The 20,572-nt window shown below is 37.6% G+C and overlaps 1 protein-coding gene across 1 annotated transcript in view; it reads right to left on the reverse strand.

Moving 5' to 3' along the window:
• NTN1 (netrin 1) overlaps positions 1-20,572 on the reverse strand; it is a 394,170-nt gene that overhangs the window by 116,245 nt on the left and 257,353 nt on the right. The window contains 1 exon segment of the mRNA XM_020966510.2: positions 18,287-18,340. Within this exon segment, the coding sequence (XP_020822169.1) occupies positions 18,287-18,340 (54 nt within the window).

Raw genomic sequence — 20,572 nt, forward strand, 5'->3', positions numbered from 1 at the left:
CACTAAAATGTGCCCTTATTTTTGTAAATATGAATGCTTTCCCTCTTTCTTTGATTTCTTTTATGTATATACTTATTAGTGACTTTGGGGGGCATAATTCCAAATTGCTTTCCACAATGGCTGGATCACAGCTTCATCATGAGTGCATTACTGTGTCTATCCCTCTACGTCCCTCTGACAATTGTCATTTTCCTTTTTGTCATCTTTGTTAATCCAATACACATATACTAGTATGATGTATTTTAATTTGCATTTATCTAATTATTAGTTATTTGGAGCATGTTGATAGCTTGGATTTCTTTCTTTGAAAATTCCCTGCTCAAAAAAAATTTAATAATATGAATCCTTTGACCATGTATGTATTAGAGAATGGCTCTTGTTATATATTTTGATCAATTCCTTGCATATCCTGGATATGACTATTTTTAGAGAGACCCATTCCAAATATTTTTCTAGTTATTTGTTTCTCTTCTAATTTTAACTGCATTGATTCTGCTTGTACAGAAACTTCTCAATTTTATGTAATCAAAATGTTGTCTATTTTATCTTCTTACCTATTCATGTTAGTGGTATCATTATGGTTAGTAAGCCTTTTAACTGACTGCCCTGTCTCTGGATTTAATCAATCAACGAGCAATTGTTAAGTAGGTACCACGTCTCAGCAGGTACCATGCTAGGTGCTGAGGATAAAAAGACAAAAAAGAAAGTCCCTGCCTTAACAGAAGCTGCGTTTTATAGAGGAAATAAGCATGTATGCTAATGAATAAATACAAACACACAAAATAAATGCAACATAGTTTTGAGGAGGAAGAATGAGTAGCTGGAGAGGAAATCTGGGAAGGCCTCATGTAGGAAGTGGTATATGAGGGTAGTACATTACAGGCCTTGAGGATACCCTATCCAAAAACACAGAACATGATGTATAAAGAATAGCAATAAGGCCAGTTTTCCTCTCTTTCAATTCCTTCCTATCCACTATACACACTGCCGCGAAGTTAATCTTCTTAAAACAAAACCTTCATCATGCCATCCCCATGTCTGAAATGCTGCCAATGTTCCCTACTACCCACATGATAAAGTCCCCATTTCTTATTCTGACATTCAGGGCCCAAAGTAATCTGGAACTAATCTACTTTTTTTAACCTTATATTAGAGCAGTGCTGTTACATTCAACCTGACCCACTCATTGTCCCCACCACTTCCTTTGCATTTGCCCTTTTCCTGCCTCTACACCTCTGTTAATATGCTAAATACATTCCCCTTTCTCCCTCAAATCTCCTTCAAAAGACTGGCTCACATCTGATATTTTCTTGTGACTAACCCAGACTCAGTCATCTATCCTATCTATCTGTATCAGTCAGTCAGCCATCTGGCAAGCATTTATTAAATGCTTACTATGTGCAAAGTGCTCAGAAAACAAATACAAATAAAGACAAATATTCCCTGTTCTTAAGGAGCTTACATTCTAATTGGAAAAGACAACACATAAAAGGAAGCTGAAAAGGAGGCTGGGGAAGAAAGCACCCAGAGCAGGGGCATGATGGATAAATCCAGATTGTAGACTGGTCAGAAATGAAGACATGGCTCACCTGGGTGGCTCCTTAAATGGAGATTCTAGAAGAAGCCATCCAATCAGAAGAAGCTACAGGGACTGAGGGTACTTCCAAGCTGTGAATTCTGGGGCTGAAGTGATTTTCCAGCATGAAGAGTTTTCTGGGACATGATGGAAGAGTCTGGTTTATAGTTTAGGGTAGGTCTTCTCTTAGCAACCTCTAGAATTATAGGCCCTACAAGTCAGGAATATAGTGGGGCTGACTTCTATACATTCATGTGTGTATGTGTGTGTGTGTGTGTGTGTGTATGTATGTATGAAGACACACACATATACATACACACAGGCATACACATATACATTGGTATACATTAATGTGTGCACCTATTTGTCTCTTTATAGAATGTAAGCTCATTGAGGGCAAGGGCTATTTCGTTTTTGTCTGTCCATCGCTGATGCCTACTACGATACCTAGCACATGAATGAGATGAGCCTGAATGTGTGATTTTCTTGGTATACGGAACTCTCACAGTGAGGAAAATCCTTTACCAATGAAGATAGACACATGCCTTGCAACCTATAGCATTGAGAGGTCAGGTGACTTGCCTAGGGTCACACAGTCATTTTGTGTCAAAGATAGGACTTGACAGTATACCCACTATACCATATTGCATCACAGCAAATATAGTCGAGCAGTACTGACTGCTTGACATCCTGCTTTGAAATATTGGCCGTCTTTTCACGTTTATTCTACTTCTCAAACAATGGCTTACATTTTGATATGACTTAAGGTTTGCAAAGCAATTTCCTGACAACAGGCCTGTGAAATGGACAGTAAAATTATTATCCTCATTTCGCAGATGACTAGACTCAGGTTCTAAAAAGTTATTGTCCCCACCATCATGTGGTTGGGAAGTATTTAATTGGGAGTCTTTCCTTCATTGAGGAAAAGACTTTCAACAGTTCTTTGTAGCATTTTATATCTAGTTGACTTTGAATGTTGGGAGTACTTAAATTTTCCATTCTTTTATATTTTTTTAATCATACCAGCAAGAATTTTTTTTTCAAATGCTAATTTTACATATGCAACTCAGTATCTCTCAGTATATATTCAATCTCTGTCAGATTTGAAGGCTATGTTTATGTCTGTCCCTTGTTAAACCACACCTGGAGTATAGTGTTCACACCTGGGCACCATATTTTTGGAAAAACCCTGGGCATCCAGGATGGTGAAAGCATCATGCCACATAAGATCAGCTGAAGGAACTGCGCATGTTTATCCTGGAAAAGAAAAGACTTAGAGGGTAGGAATGATAGCTATTTTTAATTGTGTAAAGATATATAGCTTGAATGGACTTGTTCCATTTGGCCCCACAAGGCAGAACTAGGACCAAAGGGGTGATTTAGGCTTCAAGTAAAGAAAAACATTTCCTAACAATTAGAGGCACCTGAAAGTAGAACTGGCTGCTTCAAGAGACACTAAATGGGTTTTAACTTCCCACTTGGTCTTCAAAGAAAGGCTAGGTGAATCCTTGTAAGGCAGTTTGTAGAGGGGACTCTTACCTATCACTCTACCCTCTACCATCACTCTAAAACAAGGCATCTACATAGGACTTTTGGAAAATACTAGTTGTTGCTGGTCCTTCATCCTCGAAGAGGATCAATGACATCAGGAGGGTGATGTTTTGACTTGCAAGTGAATTGGATTTAAGTGACACAGGGCTGTGCAAAGTCAGAATCAAAATTCTAGAAGATTAAAAGGAGAAAGAGTGTGTGTGTGTGTATATACACACACACACACATCTCAAACATTATCAACAATGACGTGCAAAAAGTGACAAAAGCTATCATCAAGTAAATGTATGATCAGAAAAGGAGATTGGTCGGCCTTATATTGAGAGTGACAAAAAACAATGGAACCCATGAAAAGTTAAGAAACCTAGGCAAAGGCTTCTACATGTACAAAGTCAATAAAATGTTTGCCATCCTTCTATGGAAGGGTATAGACGTGGACAAGAGTTTGCCCATAATCTGCATGCACCATTTTAAGTAGGTGAGGGTACAGATCTATCGTAGGGTTGATGCACTATTGAGAGGTTTTTAATCCTTACAAGAGGATTAAACCATTTTTTAAAAAGTAAAGCTGAGTGCTTATTCACACAATGTTATTTGTTTAAAGTGGCTGTCCCAGCCTGGACACTTAAAAAAGTGCTAGAAACCACTCATATGAAATGAAGTAGCTCAGACCTTTGATATTATAATGAAAATCAAAGCTAACATCAATGTTGATTTAAAAAAAAATACGTGCAAGATCTCAGCGTTATGCCTGCTGTCTTAAGGCAATGTATACCAGTCAAGGAAAATTCGACCACAATGGGAGGCAAATGAGTAGATATATTGCTGTCCTTGAGCTGTGACTTCTGTTAAAACTCTTTTAATAAGGTATCTATACCCCATTACTCCACTTCCTCACATGTTATCCATTCTCCCTCAACTCCTGATAATCAGACATCCCCTTTCACTACTCTATTGGAATTGCTCTCTCAAAAGTCACAATGACCTTTTAATCACCAAACTCAAGGAACTTTTTAGAATCTTTATCCTTTTCGACCTAGCTGTAGAATTTGCTAAGCCTTCCTAAAGTATATTAAAGTTAACAAGCATTTGCCATTCACCGTGCTAAGTGCTGAGGATATACAAAGAAAAAAAACACACTAGTGCCTTGACTCCAGGAAGGGAAAGGGAACAAACACTTACTAAGTACTTGTGATGTGCCAGGCGCTGTAACAAACACTTTGCAAATATTATCTCATTTGAGCTCATGGTCTAGTGAGTGAAACAACATGCAAATAACCACATACAAACAAACTCTACACAGGATAAATTGGACATCATCTTAGAGGGAAAGTAGTAGCATTAAGGAGGATCAGAAAGGGCTTCTTGTAGAAGAAGAAATTTTGGCTGGGACTCGAATGAAACCAGAAGAAACCAAGGTGAGGGAGGACGATCCACACATCAAGGACATCCAATGAAAATGCTCAGAGTTGGGACACTGTTTTGCATATGGAATAACCAGAAAAGTAGTGTCACTAGAGTACAGATACACGGGGTGGGGGGGGCGAGTATAGTGTAAGGTGTAAGAAGACTGAAAAGAGGGAACATAGGAGAGATGTTGGAAAGTAGAATTGATACTTGGCAACTGATTGGTTATGGGGGATGAGAGGAGAGAACGAGGAATTAAGGATGACACCTATTTGGGAATCTGGATGACAAGGAGAATGGCAATATCTTAGACAGTATTAGAAAGTTAGGAAGGAGGGAGGATTTGGGGTAAAAGGTGAGTTTTGTTTTAGATGTGCTGAGTTTAGTATAGTTTGACAGTTTTTGATAGTGTCTTTTTTTTTGGCTTCTACAATGCCACTTATCTCCTCCTTTGTTTCTTTTGCTGGTATCACAAGCTCTTCATGATCCTTTAAATCACCGATTGTAGATTTAGAGTCAGACGGGAAATCAAAGGTAATCTAGGCCAATCCCATCATTGCATAACTAAGGAAACTATTGCTGAGAGAAGTTAAGTTGAGCTGACTGAGCTCACGCTGTAGTAGTAAGTGGTGGACCCATGGTGTTGATTCCAAAGCCCACACTCTTTCCCTCCTTAAAGTTAGTGTCCTTTTCCATGCCAAAGCTAACAGTTCTACCTGTGCCTTTGAAACCATCCTCTCTCTCCTCTTCCCAGATCAGAGACCATGACTAGGAGGTCATATGCTACTGTCATATGCCACAGCTTGTTCAGCCATTCTCCCAATCAATCAGCACCCACTTTGTTTCCAAATTTTTGCTAGTACAAAGAGTGCTGTCATCTTTTGTGGAACCTTTATTTGTCACTGATCTCCTTGGGGTATATGCCCAACGAGTGGCTAGAATGGTTAGGTTAAAAGATATAAACAGTTTGGTGACTTTCCTCACATTAGTTCCAAACTGTTTTCCAGAGCAGTTGGCCCAACTCACAGCTCTACCTGTATATTAATGTACCTGTCTTTTCAAAACACTTCCAACACTGACTATTTCTTTTTCATTTTTGACAATTTGATAGGTATGAGATGAAACCTCAGAGTTGTTTTAATTGCATTTCTCTTATTATTAGTAATTAGAAGCATTTTTTCATAAGGTCATTTGCACTTCTGAAAACTCATTTTGCAGTTTTTGATCTTATATGTGGCACTCCCTAAATACCTTGTATATCAGACTTCTTTTGGCTAGACCTATGATCTCACTGGTATTAGGAATTCCAGGTGAAAAGAAATTCCTCTACCAATGCAGATCAGCAACTGTCCTAGAACCTGTAGGCCTACATAGTTGTGGGCACTGGAAGGACCAGTGACTCATCTAAGGTCACACTGCCAGCATATATGCATAAGAGGCAGGACTTGATTCTAATATCGGCTCTCTAGTCGTTACTCCATGTTGCCTCATATCAAAGACAGTTGATCCAAGTACTTTTCCCCCAAAGGACAGTTTCTTTTCTAATCCTAGCTGCATTGGTTTTGTTCATGCAAAAGCCCTTTAAATTTTATAGGTAAAATTTAATATACTATTTTCTATGATCTAAGCATCCTCTTCACTGATAAATTTGATAGTATTTTCTCAGTCTTCATCCTTCTATACTTCTGAAGCTTTTGCCACATTTAGCCATCAGACAGATAGGCTGTTTCTAATTCCCTGGAATGTACTGTCTCATCTTTACCTTCCATAATCTTTATGTTCCTTCAAGGAGCAGTTTCATGAAGCAAAGTAGAACACCAGAAAAGCCACCATCTTTGGACTTAGAGGATATGGGTTCTTATTCCACCTCTGATGCTTACCTGTGTGACGTTAGGCAAGCCCCTGGGTCTGTTTCCTCACAGGGGGCAGGGTTAGACTAGAAGAGCATTCAAAGACCTTTTCAGTTTTACATCTATGATCCTCTGGAAAGCCTTTCCTGAGCCCTTTTAGCTACTAGTGTTCTTTCCTTCTTTAAGTGACCCATTTATCTGGACATGCATTGTGTTTCTTCAGTAGAATGTAATGTACTCAATGACAGAGACTACATCATTTTTGTCATCATACTCGGCTCAGTACCTAGCTCAACCTCACAGCAGGTACATAATAAAATATATATATTATATATATAATAATGTCTATTAAAAAGAATTCAGTTGAATTGTTTAATTGAATAAGTTCCTTCTACTCTATTTGCACTATCCTATCCTATCCTATCCATTATTGACAACATCTTAGTACATGCTCTTACTATCTATGCAGACTACTGCAAAGTCATCCTGACAGGTCTTCTTGCCTTCATTCTGCTAGCAGCAAGGAACTGCTGGGTGAATATTATTCACCCTTTATTCCATCCCTAGAAATTGGACTGTGAGAAGAGGGGATCAAAAAAAAAGATGCCCCCCCCTCCAATATCCCCACTACAAACCCGTAAAAACAAAAAGCCTGCTTCTGGTTTTTGACCCACAATAAAAGAAAACTCTGAGGCAGCCCATTCCATTTTGGGAGAACTCTAGTTGTTAGGAATTAATTATCTCATTGTCTAACTGTCACAGAATTTCAGGGTTTCTAACTCACACCCAAGAAAGGCTCCACCTTTTTGGCACACCTGACAAGTGGCCATCTAGTCTTTGCTTAAAGACATCAAATGGCGGAGTGGGGAGAGCATCTCTGCCTTTAGAGGCGGCATTCCACTGTGGAATAGCCATGGTATTGTTAGGGGGTATTTCAAGCCTCAGTCTGTCTCTTAGCAACTTCCTTTCATTACTTCAACTTCTGCTCTCTAGGGCTAGGCAGAACAAGTACAATCACTCTTCTGCAGGCAGCCCTTCAGATATCTGACAGAGTACGATGGCACTAGAACTTCTTTATTTCTGGACATTCTTCCTCTATTCCTATTCACGTTAGCTTTCTTAGCTGCTACCCCACACTGTTAAATTGTACTCAGCCTACAATCTTCTTCCTCTATTCCTATTCATGTTAGCTTTCTTAGCTGTTACCCCACACTGTTAAGTTGTATTCAGCCTACAATCCACTAAAACCCCTAGGTCATGTTCAGATGAACTGCAGTCTAGCCATGCCTCTCCTACATGCCCCCATATCTCACAGCTGTAAAGTTAAGTTTCTGAACTGAATTGTCAGACTTTACATTAACACTCTGAAATTTCATTCTGTTAGATTTAATCCAATGTTCTGGGTCTGTCAAGATACTTTTGAATCCTGATTCTGCCATCCAGTGATATCTATGCCTCCCCGCACTGTGGAGGTAAAGCTAGGAAGCACAGCATCTCTGTCTTTACCCAAGCCCTTGACAAAATGTTGAACAAGTCAGGGCCAAGCTGACATCAAATCCTTACTGATTAATTTTGGGGGCTTGGCCATTGAACCAGTTTCCACTGCATTACTGTGGATCTCAGATCTTTCTAACTTTTCTAGAATGCTATGAAAGACTTTTTCAAATACTTTACTAAAATCCAGGTAAACTATATCTATAGCATTTCCCTTACCAACTCACCAGGTAACCTGTCTAAACAAGAGATATGGTTATTCTGGCATAATATATTCTTGATGAAACCATGCTGGCCCTTTATGATCATTACTTACTTTTAGGTCTATCTGCTTAAGAAGTAAAAGAACAGAGAGAGCTGTGACAGCTCTAAGTATCATGATCACCTTTCAATAGGTTAACTCTTAACTACCCACCTGTATTCCCTTCATTCTCCTGTTCTCTCCCCACATATGCACACAGTCACCTACTCACCCTGCCTACCTGCAAACTCCCTTGTTATACACCTCTCACAGGCATGGCATTCTTGGCCTTTCCTGACCCAGGAAGGGTTATAAGCTAAACAAGAAAAGCATCACGCCACAGAGGAAACACCAGTGACTCTGGAGTCAGAGTGCATGGGTTCAAACCTTGCCCCTGACATTTACTACATGCATAACACTGGTCAAGTCGCTTAGCCTCCCTGGCCATAGTTTTTCTTGCTGTAAAATGAAGTAGAATGTACTAGATTGACAGTTTCTCAGGACCTTTCAAGCTCTAAATCTATGACGCTGAGTGGAAGAGAGATTTCCAACAAGAAAGCCTATCAAATGAGTGAGTTCAGTGTGAGGTTATGTTTGTGACCTAGAAGAGCAGATTCTCATTTATTAATTCTCCATTACTGGTAGAAGAGCAAACAAGTTTCTCTCTAAGCACCCAACACAAGCATCTCCTGTTCAAACAGTGCAAGAATTGACAAGCTCTGGGGGAGGCTGAATTCCCATGCCCATCTTTCTCTCCTGGCATCTTGCCCACACTGCCCTGGCCTGCTGAAACATGTAAGCATGGACTCTTTGTAGAAAAATGAGTACTGCGGCTCAATTCCCAGCACTCAGGCTCTAGGAAAGGAACCAAGCCTGCCACTATAAGTACCATAGTCCAAACCTTAGCCTCAGGACAGAGAATTTGCGAGACCTTCAAGATATCCATAAACTCTAGTTGGATATTCCATGGGCTCTAAACAAATATCCTAGGGCTACAGCCACCATCATTTTTATATCACCAAAGTTCTTTGCAAACTTTAAAATGCTATGTAAATGCTAGCTTTTATTACTATTTTATGATTATTATATTCCAATCAAGTTTATGATATTCAGAAGAATTTTGAAAAGCTAGCTCTTTTGAAAAAACAGGCAATTTGTTTTTAAAAAGAAAAAAGTCATAAAATGAGCAAAGAAATCAATTCCTTGTTAATGAAGCACATAAAGCTGGAGCTTCAAAAATAGGGTATAAGTAGTTATAAGGAAATCATTTTCCAAACTGGGAAGAGAATCCAGCAGGTTTTATTCAGGTTCTTATAGACCACTGAGAGGTATTATGAATTGATTTCTGCTCCCCTCCCTTTTTAATTTGCAATTAAAAAAAAGAGCAGAAGATCTTGCAGGAAGAGATTTAAAGGACTAGAGCATGAGCATGGGGGTGGGGAAGAAGCATGTTAGAGAACATTTGATTAAGCTCAATAGGAAGTTATGGCAGAAACAGAAGCAATATTAACACTGTATAGACTAATATACTGTATCACTTGAAGTGAAGGAAGAAATAGATGAGGAGTTAAGTAAGTAGATCATGAATCCGGCTCAGAGGCATGATATCTGTCTGCTAGCACTCTCTTGGCACCTAAAACAGAGCAGCTAATGATTTCTTGACTTGCCTTAACAAAATGAGGGAAAAATCCCATGAAAGGAATCACTATTGGATCTGAATCTCAACAACAAGGAGAGCTAGTGTTTGAGATCCTGGAAATAATGGAAACCATAGGAAATGTCTGGTGTACCCCCTGCCCCCGATTTTAGAACAGATCATTTCAAGGAGTTCAGAGGATGAAGAGGTAGGATTCTACGCCTAAGATTCTACAGGATAAGTCAGCTCAAGAGGGATGGTCCTAAGAATGAAATTCTGACAACACAAAGAAAAACCATTTGGATGAGGAAGAAAAGAAGGGACTGTTTAAAAAGACCAATGTGGATGGTACCGAGTTAGGTCTTAAAAAGAAATGTGCAAAAGACAGAATTAATGATGGATAATGGTGGATAAATACATAAATGTGGCATAGTCCTGGAAGAAAAGTGTCAGGAATGCTAAATATCAGACTGAATTGAGGTTGTCAAAAAAGGGCAACATGGTAACAACACAGAAAAAAAAGGGGAGGCTCAAAGATGAGTGATGAATGTTGCTGGGATGATGGAATGGTGATAACAGACAAGGCAGAACTACTCAACTCCTATATTCCTTTTATTTTCTTTGCCACAAAGAATGATCTTTGGACTTGAAAGGAACAAAATGGCAAACATGGAATAGATACCCAATATAAGGCAGCTAGGTGGCACAGTGGATAGAGCCTGGAATCAGGAAGAGCCAACTTCAAATTTGGCCTCAACACTTACTAGTTGTGTGACCCTGGGTAAGTCACTTAATGTCTATTTACCTTAGTTTCCTCATCTATGAAATTGGGATAAAAATAGCAACTGCCTCCTAGGGTTGCTGTGAGGATTAAATGAGATAATAATTGTCATGCACTTATTGGCAAGTTGCACAGAGTAAGCACTATATAAATGCTAGTTATTAGACCTTGATTAATTCTAATCCCAAGGCTTGAGTAAACACCATTGGGTAAATGAGAGAATTAGTGGAGTGATCAGTGATCTTTGAAAAATTATGGAGAATGGGAGAGTTGCCTTGGGATTGGCAAATAGCAATTATTGGCTCCATTTACATGTTTTGCAAAACTCAAAGTGCTAGATAAATATCAATTATTTTTAATGTTTGAAAGGGAAGAAATGAATGTAAGCCAGTAAGCTTAACTTTGATTCTTGGAAAAATCACATAACGCATTATTAAAGATACGATAGTTAGTGAACATCTAGACAAGAAAACAGGAATTACAAAGAGCCAGTGTAGATCTGTCAAGAATAGTCCATGCCAGACTAATCTGACTTCTCTTTCTGATGGTGTTATTAGACAAAAGTAACATAGATATGATACACTTAGATTTTAGAAAAAGCATTTGAAAAAGTATCTCTTGTTATTATTATGGTTACATTGGACAGCTGTGTGCTAGTACAGATAGGTGAATTCAGAACTGATTGAATGGCTAGACCCCAAAAGTAGTCTCTAGTGTAATACCCATAAGGATATGTGCTTGGTCGTAGGTCCATTTTTATCAACAACTTGGGCAAGGCTGAAGATAGCATGCTTATCAAGCTGTCTGAAGTCAATGGGACTGGCCCTAAATCACATTTTTGCCACTTACTCTGTCAGTACCCTTGAACAATTCAATTAATTTTCAGGGAATTGTTTCTTTAATTATAAAATTATGGTTCTGACCTCAATGACAGTTGAGGTTTTTTCTTGCTCTACTTCTATGATCCTACGTCACAATTTTAGGAAAGATAACAAGATTAGTACACAAAAAGATATGATCTAGGTAGGACATTGGGGTGAATTCAGCGTGATAAAATTCAATAGGAATGAAGTACTTTCTTATATTTGAGATCAAAATGTGAAGAGGAAGTATGGTAAAATGGAAAGGGAATGAGATTTGAAGAAAGATCCGTGTTCAAATCTCAACTCTGTCACTTATTAACTGTCTGACTTTGGGCAAAGTACTAAGTCACTTTGAGCCTCAATTTCTTCATCTGTGAAATGGCAGGGGCACTTGATAATTTTACAAATCTTTCAGCTTCAAATCCATGAGCCTATGAACTTCATGAGAAAAAAATATGGGGAAGTTGGGGCTAGAGGATGGTTTATCAGAAAAAAAGACCAAGGCTTTTAATGGACTGCAAGCTCAATATGGATCAACAGTTACGGCAGAAAAAAATAGTTTTAAGAGAATTACAGTGTCTTTGATAAGGGAGATGATACTGTCTGCCAACCAGCAGTTTCTCTGGTAAAGAGAAGAGAGAACAGATTAGGGGAGGCAGTGATCAGAAGTAAAACACTTGTGAGGAGGGAGAGTGTGAAAGGTAAGAGAAAAAGAAGGATAAACAAGGAAAAATTAGGATGGAGGTAAATACATAGTTATCGTATCTATAAATGTGAATGGGATGAACTCACCCATGAAACAGAAGCAGACTACAGAATGGATTAAAAACCAGAATCTTACAATAAGTGGTTTACAAGAGACATACTATCCACATCCAGAGAAAGAAATATGGAGTCTGAATGTAGATCAAAGCATACTGCTGGGGCAGTTGGATGGCACAGTGGATACAGCATTGGCCCTGGAGTCAGGAGGACCTGAGTTCAAATCTGACATCAGACATGTAACACTCACTAGCTGTGTGACTCTGGGCAAGTTCCCTATTGTCTCACCAAAAAAAGCTTACTATTGTCTCTCTCTCTCTCTCTCTCTCTCTCTCTCTCTCTCTCTCTCTCTCTCTCTCTCTCTTTGGGGGGAGTTTCTTCTTTCCCATGGTTTTTCCCTTTGGTTCTAATTCTTCTTTACAACATGACTAATGTGGAAATATTGTGGGAAAATATATAGAAAAGAAGCAGGGGTAGCAATCATCTCAGACAAAGCAAAAGCAAAAAGAGATGTAATTAAAAGAGATAAAGAAAGAAACTATTTCTTGCTGAAAGGTACCATAGGTAATGAAATAATATCAATACTAAACATATATGCATCAAATGGCATAGCATCTAAATTTTTAAAGAAGTTACATGAGGAAATTGTTGTTGTATTTGTCCTTTGTTCTCAAAGAGGACCATGATATCAGGGAGGTGATGACATTATTTGCAATTGACTTTGTTCTGAGTGAGGGAAGGCTATGCAAGGTCACTAGCCTCATTTTCTCCTCCAGAGCCACCTGGGTCCAGTGGCCAGATATTCATCAGGACAACTGGATATAGCTCAGGATGCAATGGGAGACCCTGGCCCTTTTAAGGAAATAAACAGGAAGAAACAGTCAATAAAGCAATACTATTGGGGGAACTCAACTTTCCTCTCTCAGAACTTGATAAATCTAACCAAAACATAAACAAGTTAAGGAGATGAATAGAATTTTAGAAAAGTTAGATATGATAGATCTCTGGAAAAATTGAATGGGAACAGAAAGGAATATACCTTTTTCTCAGCTGTACACAGTGCCTACACAAAAATTCACAATGAATTAGGGCATAAAAAGCTCACAACCAAATTCAGAAAAGCAGAAATATTAAATGCATCCTTTTCAGATCATAATGCAATAAAAATTACATTCAGTAAAGAGTAGTGGAAAATAGGATAAAAATTTAATTGGAAACTAAAAAATTCTAATCCTAAAGAATAAATGGGTCAAAAAACAAATCATAGGAACAATTAATTTCATTAAAGAGCATGACAATAATGAGACAACATGCCAAAATTTATGGGGTGTAATGAAAGTATTACTTAGGGGAAATTTTTTTTTTATCTCTGAATGTTCATATCAATAGAATAGAGAAAGAACAAATCAATAAATTGGGCATGCAACTTAAAAATGAGAAAAAGAATAAATCAGTAACCCCCAATTAGATACCACATTGGAAATCCTGAAAATCAAAGGAGAGAAAATAAAATTGAAAGAAAACCACTGAATTAATAAATAAAACTAGGAGTTGGCTTTATGAAAAAAACAAATAGATAAACCATTGGTTAATTTGATTTTTAAAAAAAGGAAAGAAGAAAACCAAATTACTAGTATCAAAAATAAAGGAGTGAATTCACTACAAATGAAGAGGAAATTAAAAGAATTATTAGAAGCTATCCTGCCCAATTATACGCCAATAAATCTAACAATCTAAACGAAATGGATGAATATTTACAAAAATATAAATTGCCCAGATTAACAGAAGAGGAAGTGGAATACTTAATCTAATCTTAGAAAAAGAAATTAAACAAACCATCAATGAACTTCCTAAGAAAAATTCCCTAGGGCTAGATGGATTCACAAGCAAATTCCACCAAACATTTAAAGAACAATTAATCCCAATACTACATAATCTGTTTGGAAAAACAGGCAAAAAAGGAGTCCTACCAAATTATTTTCACAACACAAATATGGTGCTGACACCTAAATCAGAATGAGCAAAAATACAAAAAGACGACTATAAACCAATTTTCCTAATGAATACGGACACAAAAATTTTAAATAAAATGCTATCAAGGAGATTATAGCAATATTTCACAAGGATCATATACTATGACCTGGTATACATATACAAGAATGTAGGGCTGGTTCAAAATTAGGAAAACTATGACCATAATTGACCATATCAATAACAAAACCAACAGAAATTATATGATTATCTCAATGGATGCAGGAAAAAACTCTGACAGATTACAACACCAATTTATATTAAAAATATTAGTGAGCATAGGAATAAATGGAGCTTTCCTTAAAATAAGTAATATTTGTCTGAAACCATTAACAAGCATTATCTGTAATGGGGATAAGCTAGAATCCTTCCCAATACAATCAGGGGTGAAGTAAGCATGCCCATTATCACCTCTATTACTCAATATTGTACTAGAAATGCTAGCTATAGCAATATGAGAAGAAAAAGAAATTGAAGGAATTCAAAAAGGCAATGAGGAAACAAAATTATCACTTTTTGCAGATATGATGGTACACTTAGAGTATCTTAGAGAATCAACTAAAAAACTACTTGAAATAATTAACAACTTTAGCAAAGTTGCAAAATATATAATAAACCCATATAAATCATCAGCATTTCTATATATTACCAACAAAGCCCAGCAGCAAGAAATAGAAAAAAAGAAATTCCATTTAAAATAACTGTAGACAATATAAAATACTTAGGAGTCTACCTGCCAAGACAAACCCAGAAACTTTATGAATACAATTTCAAAACATCTTTCATACAAATAAAGTCAGATCTAAACAAAAAAGTCAGATCAACTGCTCATGGGTAGGTTAAGCCAACATAATAAAAATGACAACTCTACCTAAATTAATCTTATTCAGTGCCTTAGCAAATCAAACTAATAAAAACGTTATTTTACAGAGATAGAAAAAATAACAAAATTTATCTGGAAGAACAAAAGGCCAAGAAAATCAATGGAATAAATGGAAAAAATTGTGAACGAAGGTGGTCTAGCTATACTAGATCTCAAATTCTATTGTAAAAAGCAATAATTATCAAAACAATCTGGTACTGCCTTAAAAAGGGTAGTGGATCAGTGGAATAGATTGGATACACAATACTTAGTAGTAAATGACCATAGTAATCTAGTGTTTGATAGTGATTTGGATTCAAAGCTGTTAGGACAAAAACTCATTATTTGACAAAAATTGCTAGGCAAACCTGAAAACAGTATTGCAGAAACTAGGTATAGACCAACATTTCACACCATACACTAAGATAAGGTCAAAATGGGTACATGATTTACATGTAAAGGGTGATAGCATAAGCAAATTAGGAGAGCATGGAATAGTTTATCTGTCAAATCCATGGATGAGGGAAGAATGTAGGACCAAAAAAGATATAATGAGCATCATGAGATGCAAAATGAATAATTTTGATCATATACAGTTTAAAAAGTTTTTGCACAAACAAAACCAACACAACCAAAAGTAGAAGGAAAGCAGGAAATTAGGGGGAAATTACACTATGTCTGACAGAGGCCTCATTTCTAAAATATAGAGAGAACTGAGTAAAATTTATAAGAATACAAGTCATTTCTCAACTAACAAATGGTCAAAGGATATTAACAGTCAGTTTTCAGGCAAAAAAATCAAAACTAGTCAGTCATATAAAAAAAAGCACTACAGATTAGAGAAATGCATATCATATTAAAAATAACTCTGAGGTACCACCTCACACCTATTAGATTGGCTAATATGCAAAAAAGGAAAATAAGAAATATTGGAGGGGATGTGAGAAAACTAGGACACTATTGTACTGCTGGTGGAATTGTGAACTGATCCAACTATTCTAGAGAGCAATTTGGAACTATGCCCAAAGGGCTATAACATTGTGCATGATCCAGCAGTACCAATGCTAGATCTGTATCCCACAGAAAGAGAAAAAAAAGGAAAAGATCCTATTTGTACAAAAACATTCATAGTATCTTTTTCTGTGTCGGCTAAGAATTGGAAACAGTTGGGATGCCCATCAATTGGGGAATGGGTGAACAAATTGTGGTATATGATTGTAATGGAATATTATCGTGCTATCAGAAATAACAGACAGGATGATTTCAGAAAAACCTGGAAAGCCTTACATGAACTGATACAAAATGAAGAAAGCATAACCAGGAGACTAATGCACACAGTAATAGCAATATTGTATGATGAAATGTGAATAATTTAGCTATTCTCAACAATACAACGATCCAAGATAACCCCAAAGGATTCATAAGGAAAATTACTATTGGCCTCCAGAGAAACAACTAATATTGTCCAAGTCAGACTGAAGCATGTTATTTTCTTTCTCTCTCTTTACTTCTTCTTGCATAAAGTGACTAATATAGAAATGTTTTACATGATTACACATACATAATCTATATCAGATTGCTAACCATCTCAGGGAAGGGAAAGGGGAGAGGTAATGGGACAGAATATGGAACTTAAAACTTAAAAAACTCCAAATGTTAAAAATTGTTTTTACATGTAATTGGGGAAATAAAATATTATTAAAAAATAAACTTATATCATACTGGGGAAACAACATATATACATATAAGTAAATATAATTTATTGTTTTAGTTTTATTTGTTTAGTTTTTGGTTCAGGGAGCCAGGGAGTTCAGACATGAGATTTAACTGATTTAAGAAACTTCCAGTAAGAAAACTCTCTCTACCAATACAGATTAAGAACTGTATTGCAACTTGCCAGAGTCATACAGCCCAGTATGTAGGAGAGACAGGGCATGAACCCATGTCTTCTTCACTTTGAGGTGTGTTCCCTACCTACTATGCCATGCTGCTTTACCATCAATACAAAACATATGCAAAATATATACAAAGCAATTCTGGGACAAGGGGGAAACACTAATAACTGGCAATCAGGAAAAGCCTCTTACAGGAAGTGGCATGAGTTGAGGCTTGATGAGAGCAAGGGTTTCCAAAAGGCACAGAAGAAGAGAGATCATTCTAGGCATTTGGAGGTAGCATGTGCAAAGGCAGAGGGGTATAATACAGAAGGTCATATACAGATATAAGTCAGTTTGGCTTAATCACAAGGAACAGGATACGAAGTAATGGGAAATCTGTCTAGAAAGGTAGCTTGAGCCAGACTGGGTAAGCCTCTAAATCTCAAACAGGAATTTGCATTTTATTCTAGAAACAAATATAATTTTAGAGACCAAAGGTCTTGAGCAAGGAAATGAGATAGGCTTGTACTTTAGGGAAAAAGTTTGGTAGCTGTGTGCTAAACATTTACTAAAGTGAGCAAGACACTTTTTGTACAGAGACAAATCTCTAGGCTATTGAAACATTCCATACCATTGGTGATAACAGTCTGAACAAGGTTGGTGGGCCATGTGAGTAAAGAAAGGAGGCCTAATGCAAAAGCTGTTTTGAAGGTATTCACAAGATATAGCAGCTGATTGGATATGGAGGGTGACTAAGGATGACTCTGGTTGTGAACCTGAGTAATAGTGAAAATGACAATTCCCCCAAGAAAAATGGGTGAAGTTAAAGGAGAGATGGATAAGTTTTGGGGGAATGATATAAGAGTTCTGTTTTTAAGATAGTGAATCTGATGTCTTTATGAAATTACCAGATGGCTGTCATCTTGGCTTTTAGAAACCATCTTGAAGCCCAGAAAGCCTAGAACTAAAGACCTACTGACATTTTACTCCACTGGCTTTAAGCCGGTGTGTAAACAGCTTCTCATTTGGGTGACCATGAAGAATTTGCTCTTTGAGTTCCCAAGAGAGAGACAGGGGAAAGGAGGGAAGGAGGAAGGAAGGAGTGCCCTCATCAAAGGCCTCCCTCCTTATAGTGTGTATCAGCAAACCCACGTCAGATTGGATATCTTCCCAATTGTGAAGTGAATATTCAAACCTGGGATGGAAAGTAGTATTAGTTAGCAAGAGGGCCTCTCTCTGTCCTCATGTTCCTCCTCTCCGCCTATTTTCCTTCAGTTCTGTCCATGGAGCACCCTCCTCTACCCATAGCAATTCAGAATGAAAACTTAAAAAGTAAAGACCAAGAAACAACCTACCTTCTGGCTCCTCTATGCTGCTGGCCGCAGTGGTGGGTGGAGCCACAGGAATCTCTTTCAGAGGTTCAGGTCCAGGTAAGAAGAGCAAAAGGAATGAAAATACAGAAAAACGGCATTAATTTTATTTTTACCTTGGAGGAAAAAAAGATAGTAAACATATCAGTTATTTTTATTTAGTCTGTTTGTAGGGAACCTCTTAAATGTTTTGAATCACAAAAGGAAGACAACCTTCCCTTAAGAGAAGAGCTGGACCAGACCAAGGGGTAGGGGAAACAGGCAACTTTGATTTATTATGGTGTGGTGGGGTCTTATCAGAGATGTTAATAATCTGTGATCACTATCAAGGGACCTTGAACAGTTTGAATGAATGGATGGATAAGGGGGAAGTTCAGGACCACCATATTCCTACTTGCCCAAGGTTAGAGAGAGAAAACTGAATATGGTGCTTTTGTGCCAACTGTGTATTTGGTCAGTCCCCAGCCCCTCAGCTTCGTCAGAAAGAACCCCTCCTCTTGATAGTTAGGCTTTTTAAAGAAACTTGTCTTAATTGTGCTGTGATCATTGACCCATGTACATAATAGAAAACACTGGGTGTTCTGTGGAGGCAAAAAGTCAGTATCAGGTTCTGTACATCCATGGAAACATCTCTGGGTCAAAACTTGTTGGGCAGGAGATTTTTGCTGAAAAGCATGTCAAAAGGCTAAGAAAATGAGGAATTTAGGAAATGAAATCTGTATTATTCACGTTTCCTTTAAAATACATTTTGACTTGTACTGACTAGGATCAAGGCACTGTTGAAGGCAGAGGTGCCCTGACATAGGGGAGGCTCAGCTACCCTCCAGGAATCTGTGATTAAAGAAGTTAGAGCATTAGGTAAGCAGAGAGAGATTTTATACTTTCCAGGATTTATATCTCTGCTTCTAAAAATTCAGTTTTTAAAATTATTGTGATTTCTTTTTTCTCATTCAAGATGACCATCATTTCATAATGAAAATGGAGATTATTCACCATCAAACAAAGCCAAAGGCCCAGAGTTTGTTTTCCATGAACAGGGGGCAGACAGGATGCTCTCAACTCAGACTCTGGCTCAATCTTATTCATCAAGATAAATCCATCTTGTCCATGGATTCTGAATCAGACAAAACAATGAGCCTGGATCTTGTACGGACCTGAGTATAAACCAGTCATCCTGGAGCCAGACAGACTGTGACATCAACAGTGATCCTGGCAGAAAAAAACTATCCTCATTTTGTAGATAAATCATGGTCTTCCATAATTACATTCATTGTAATGAGAAGCTGGATCTTAACTATAAGACAATGTTTGCTGAGGGTTTGGTATAAGAAACACATATTTCACACCTTGTTTGTCTAAGTGGGACTGAAGAACCAAAGCAATGGCATAAAACAACACCCACAGCACAGACGCCTGGGAAAACAGTACAGTGAGGCAATGATTTTGCTCTTGATTTTAATGCCATCACCACTACTAGTCTAATAATAACAAAATAATAATAATGAACTTCCCATTTGTTTCAGGAGGGCTCAGAAAGGAAGGTCCTCAAGGTTGTCCCTGTATCTCAGAGTATGGCACAAAACTGAGATGGTATACTTGAGGGTTATGCTCTATTCCCAGGTTCACTCACCATTGAAAGGTGGTTAGCAATGATGCATACATCACAATCATGTTTATTTTATAAAGGCACACTGGTGCCTGGTGGTTGTGGGATACAGGCCATGTAAAGAAGAGTCTTCAAAAAGTAACATGGCCTCATTCTTATCTCCCTCATAAGCTACCTGTGGCCAAGAAAATATTCATAGGGAAATATGGAATCACATGGCCCCACTCATGAAACTTCTTTAAAGAAATGACAAAGACAAGCTTAGCAATATGGTTTATGAACGGAGCTTTGGGGGGGGGGAATTGTCCATACTATTCATATTGGTTTCTCCCTTCTTCGTACTATAGTTCTTATACACAAAGCCCATACCACTTTTTTTCTAGTTGCTTGGCATATCAGTAATATTGTGGTTTTTGCAAGAAAAAGGCTAAGTCCTTTCCTCCTTGCATCATATAAAGGAAGGAGGCTATTCTGCACAACTGTTTCTGAGTTTCTCTTTGCTGCTTCTCAGTGGAATCTCACTGACTGTGTTTGGCAATTCAAATCTTTCAACAAGAAGGTTTCCACCAGTCATACATCTGCCCCTTGTAAGAAGGAGAAGTAAGGGAGTGGGATGAGTAGAGAGAGATTTCATATTTTCCAGTGATTATATCTCTGCTTCTAAA

The sequence above is a fragment of the Phascolarctos cinereus genome, unplaced genomic scaffold, assembly GCF_003287225.1.
Source record: "Phascolarctos cinereus isolate Bilbo 61053 unplaced genomic scaffold, phaCin_HiC Scaffold_5;HRSCAF=322, whole genome shotgun sequence".
Classification (NCBI taxonomy): Eukaryota; Metazoa; Chordata; class Mammalia; order Diprotodontia; family Phascolarctidae; genus Phascolarctos; species Phascolarctos cinereus.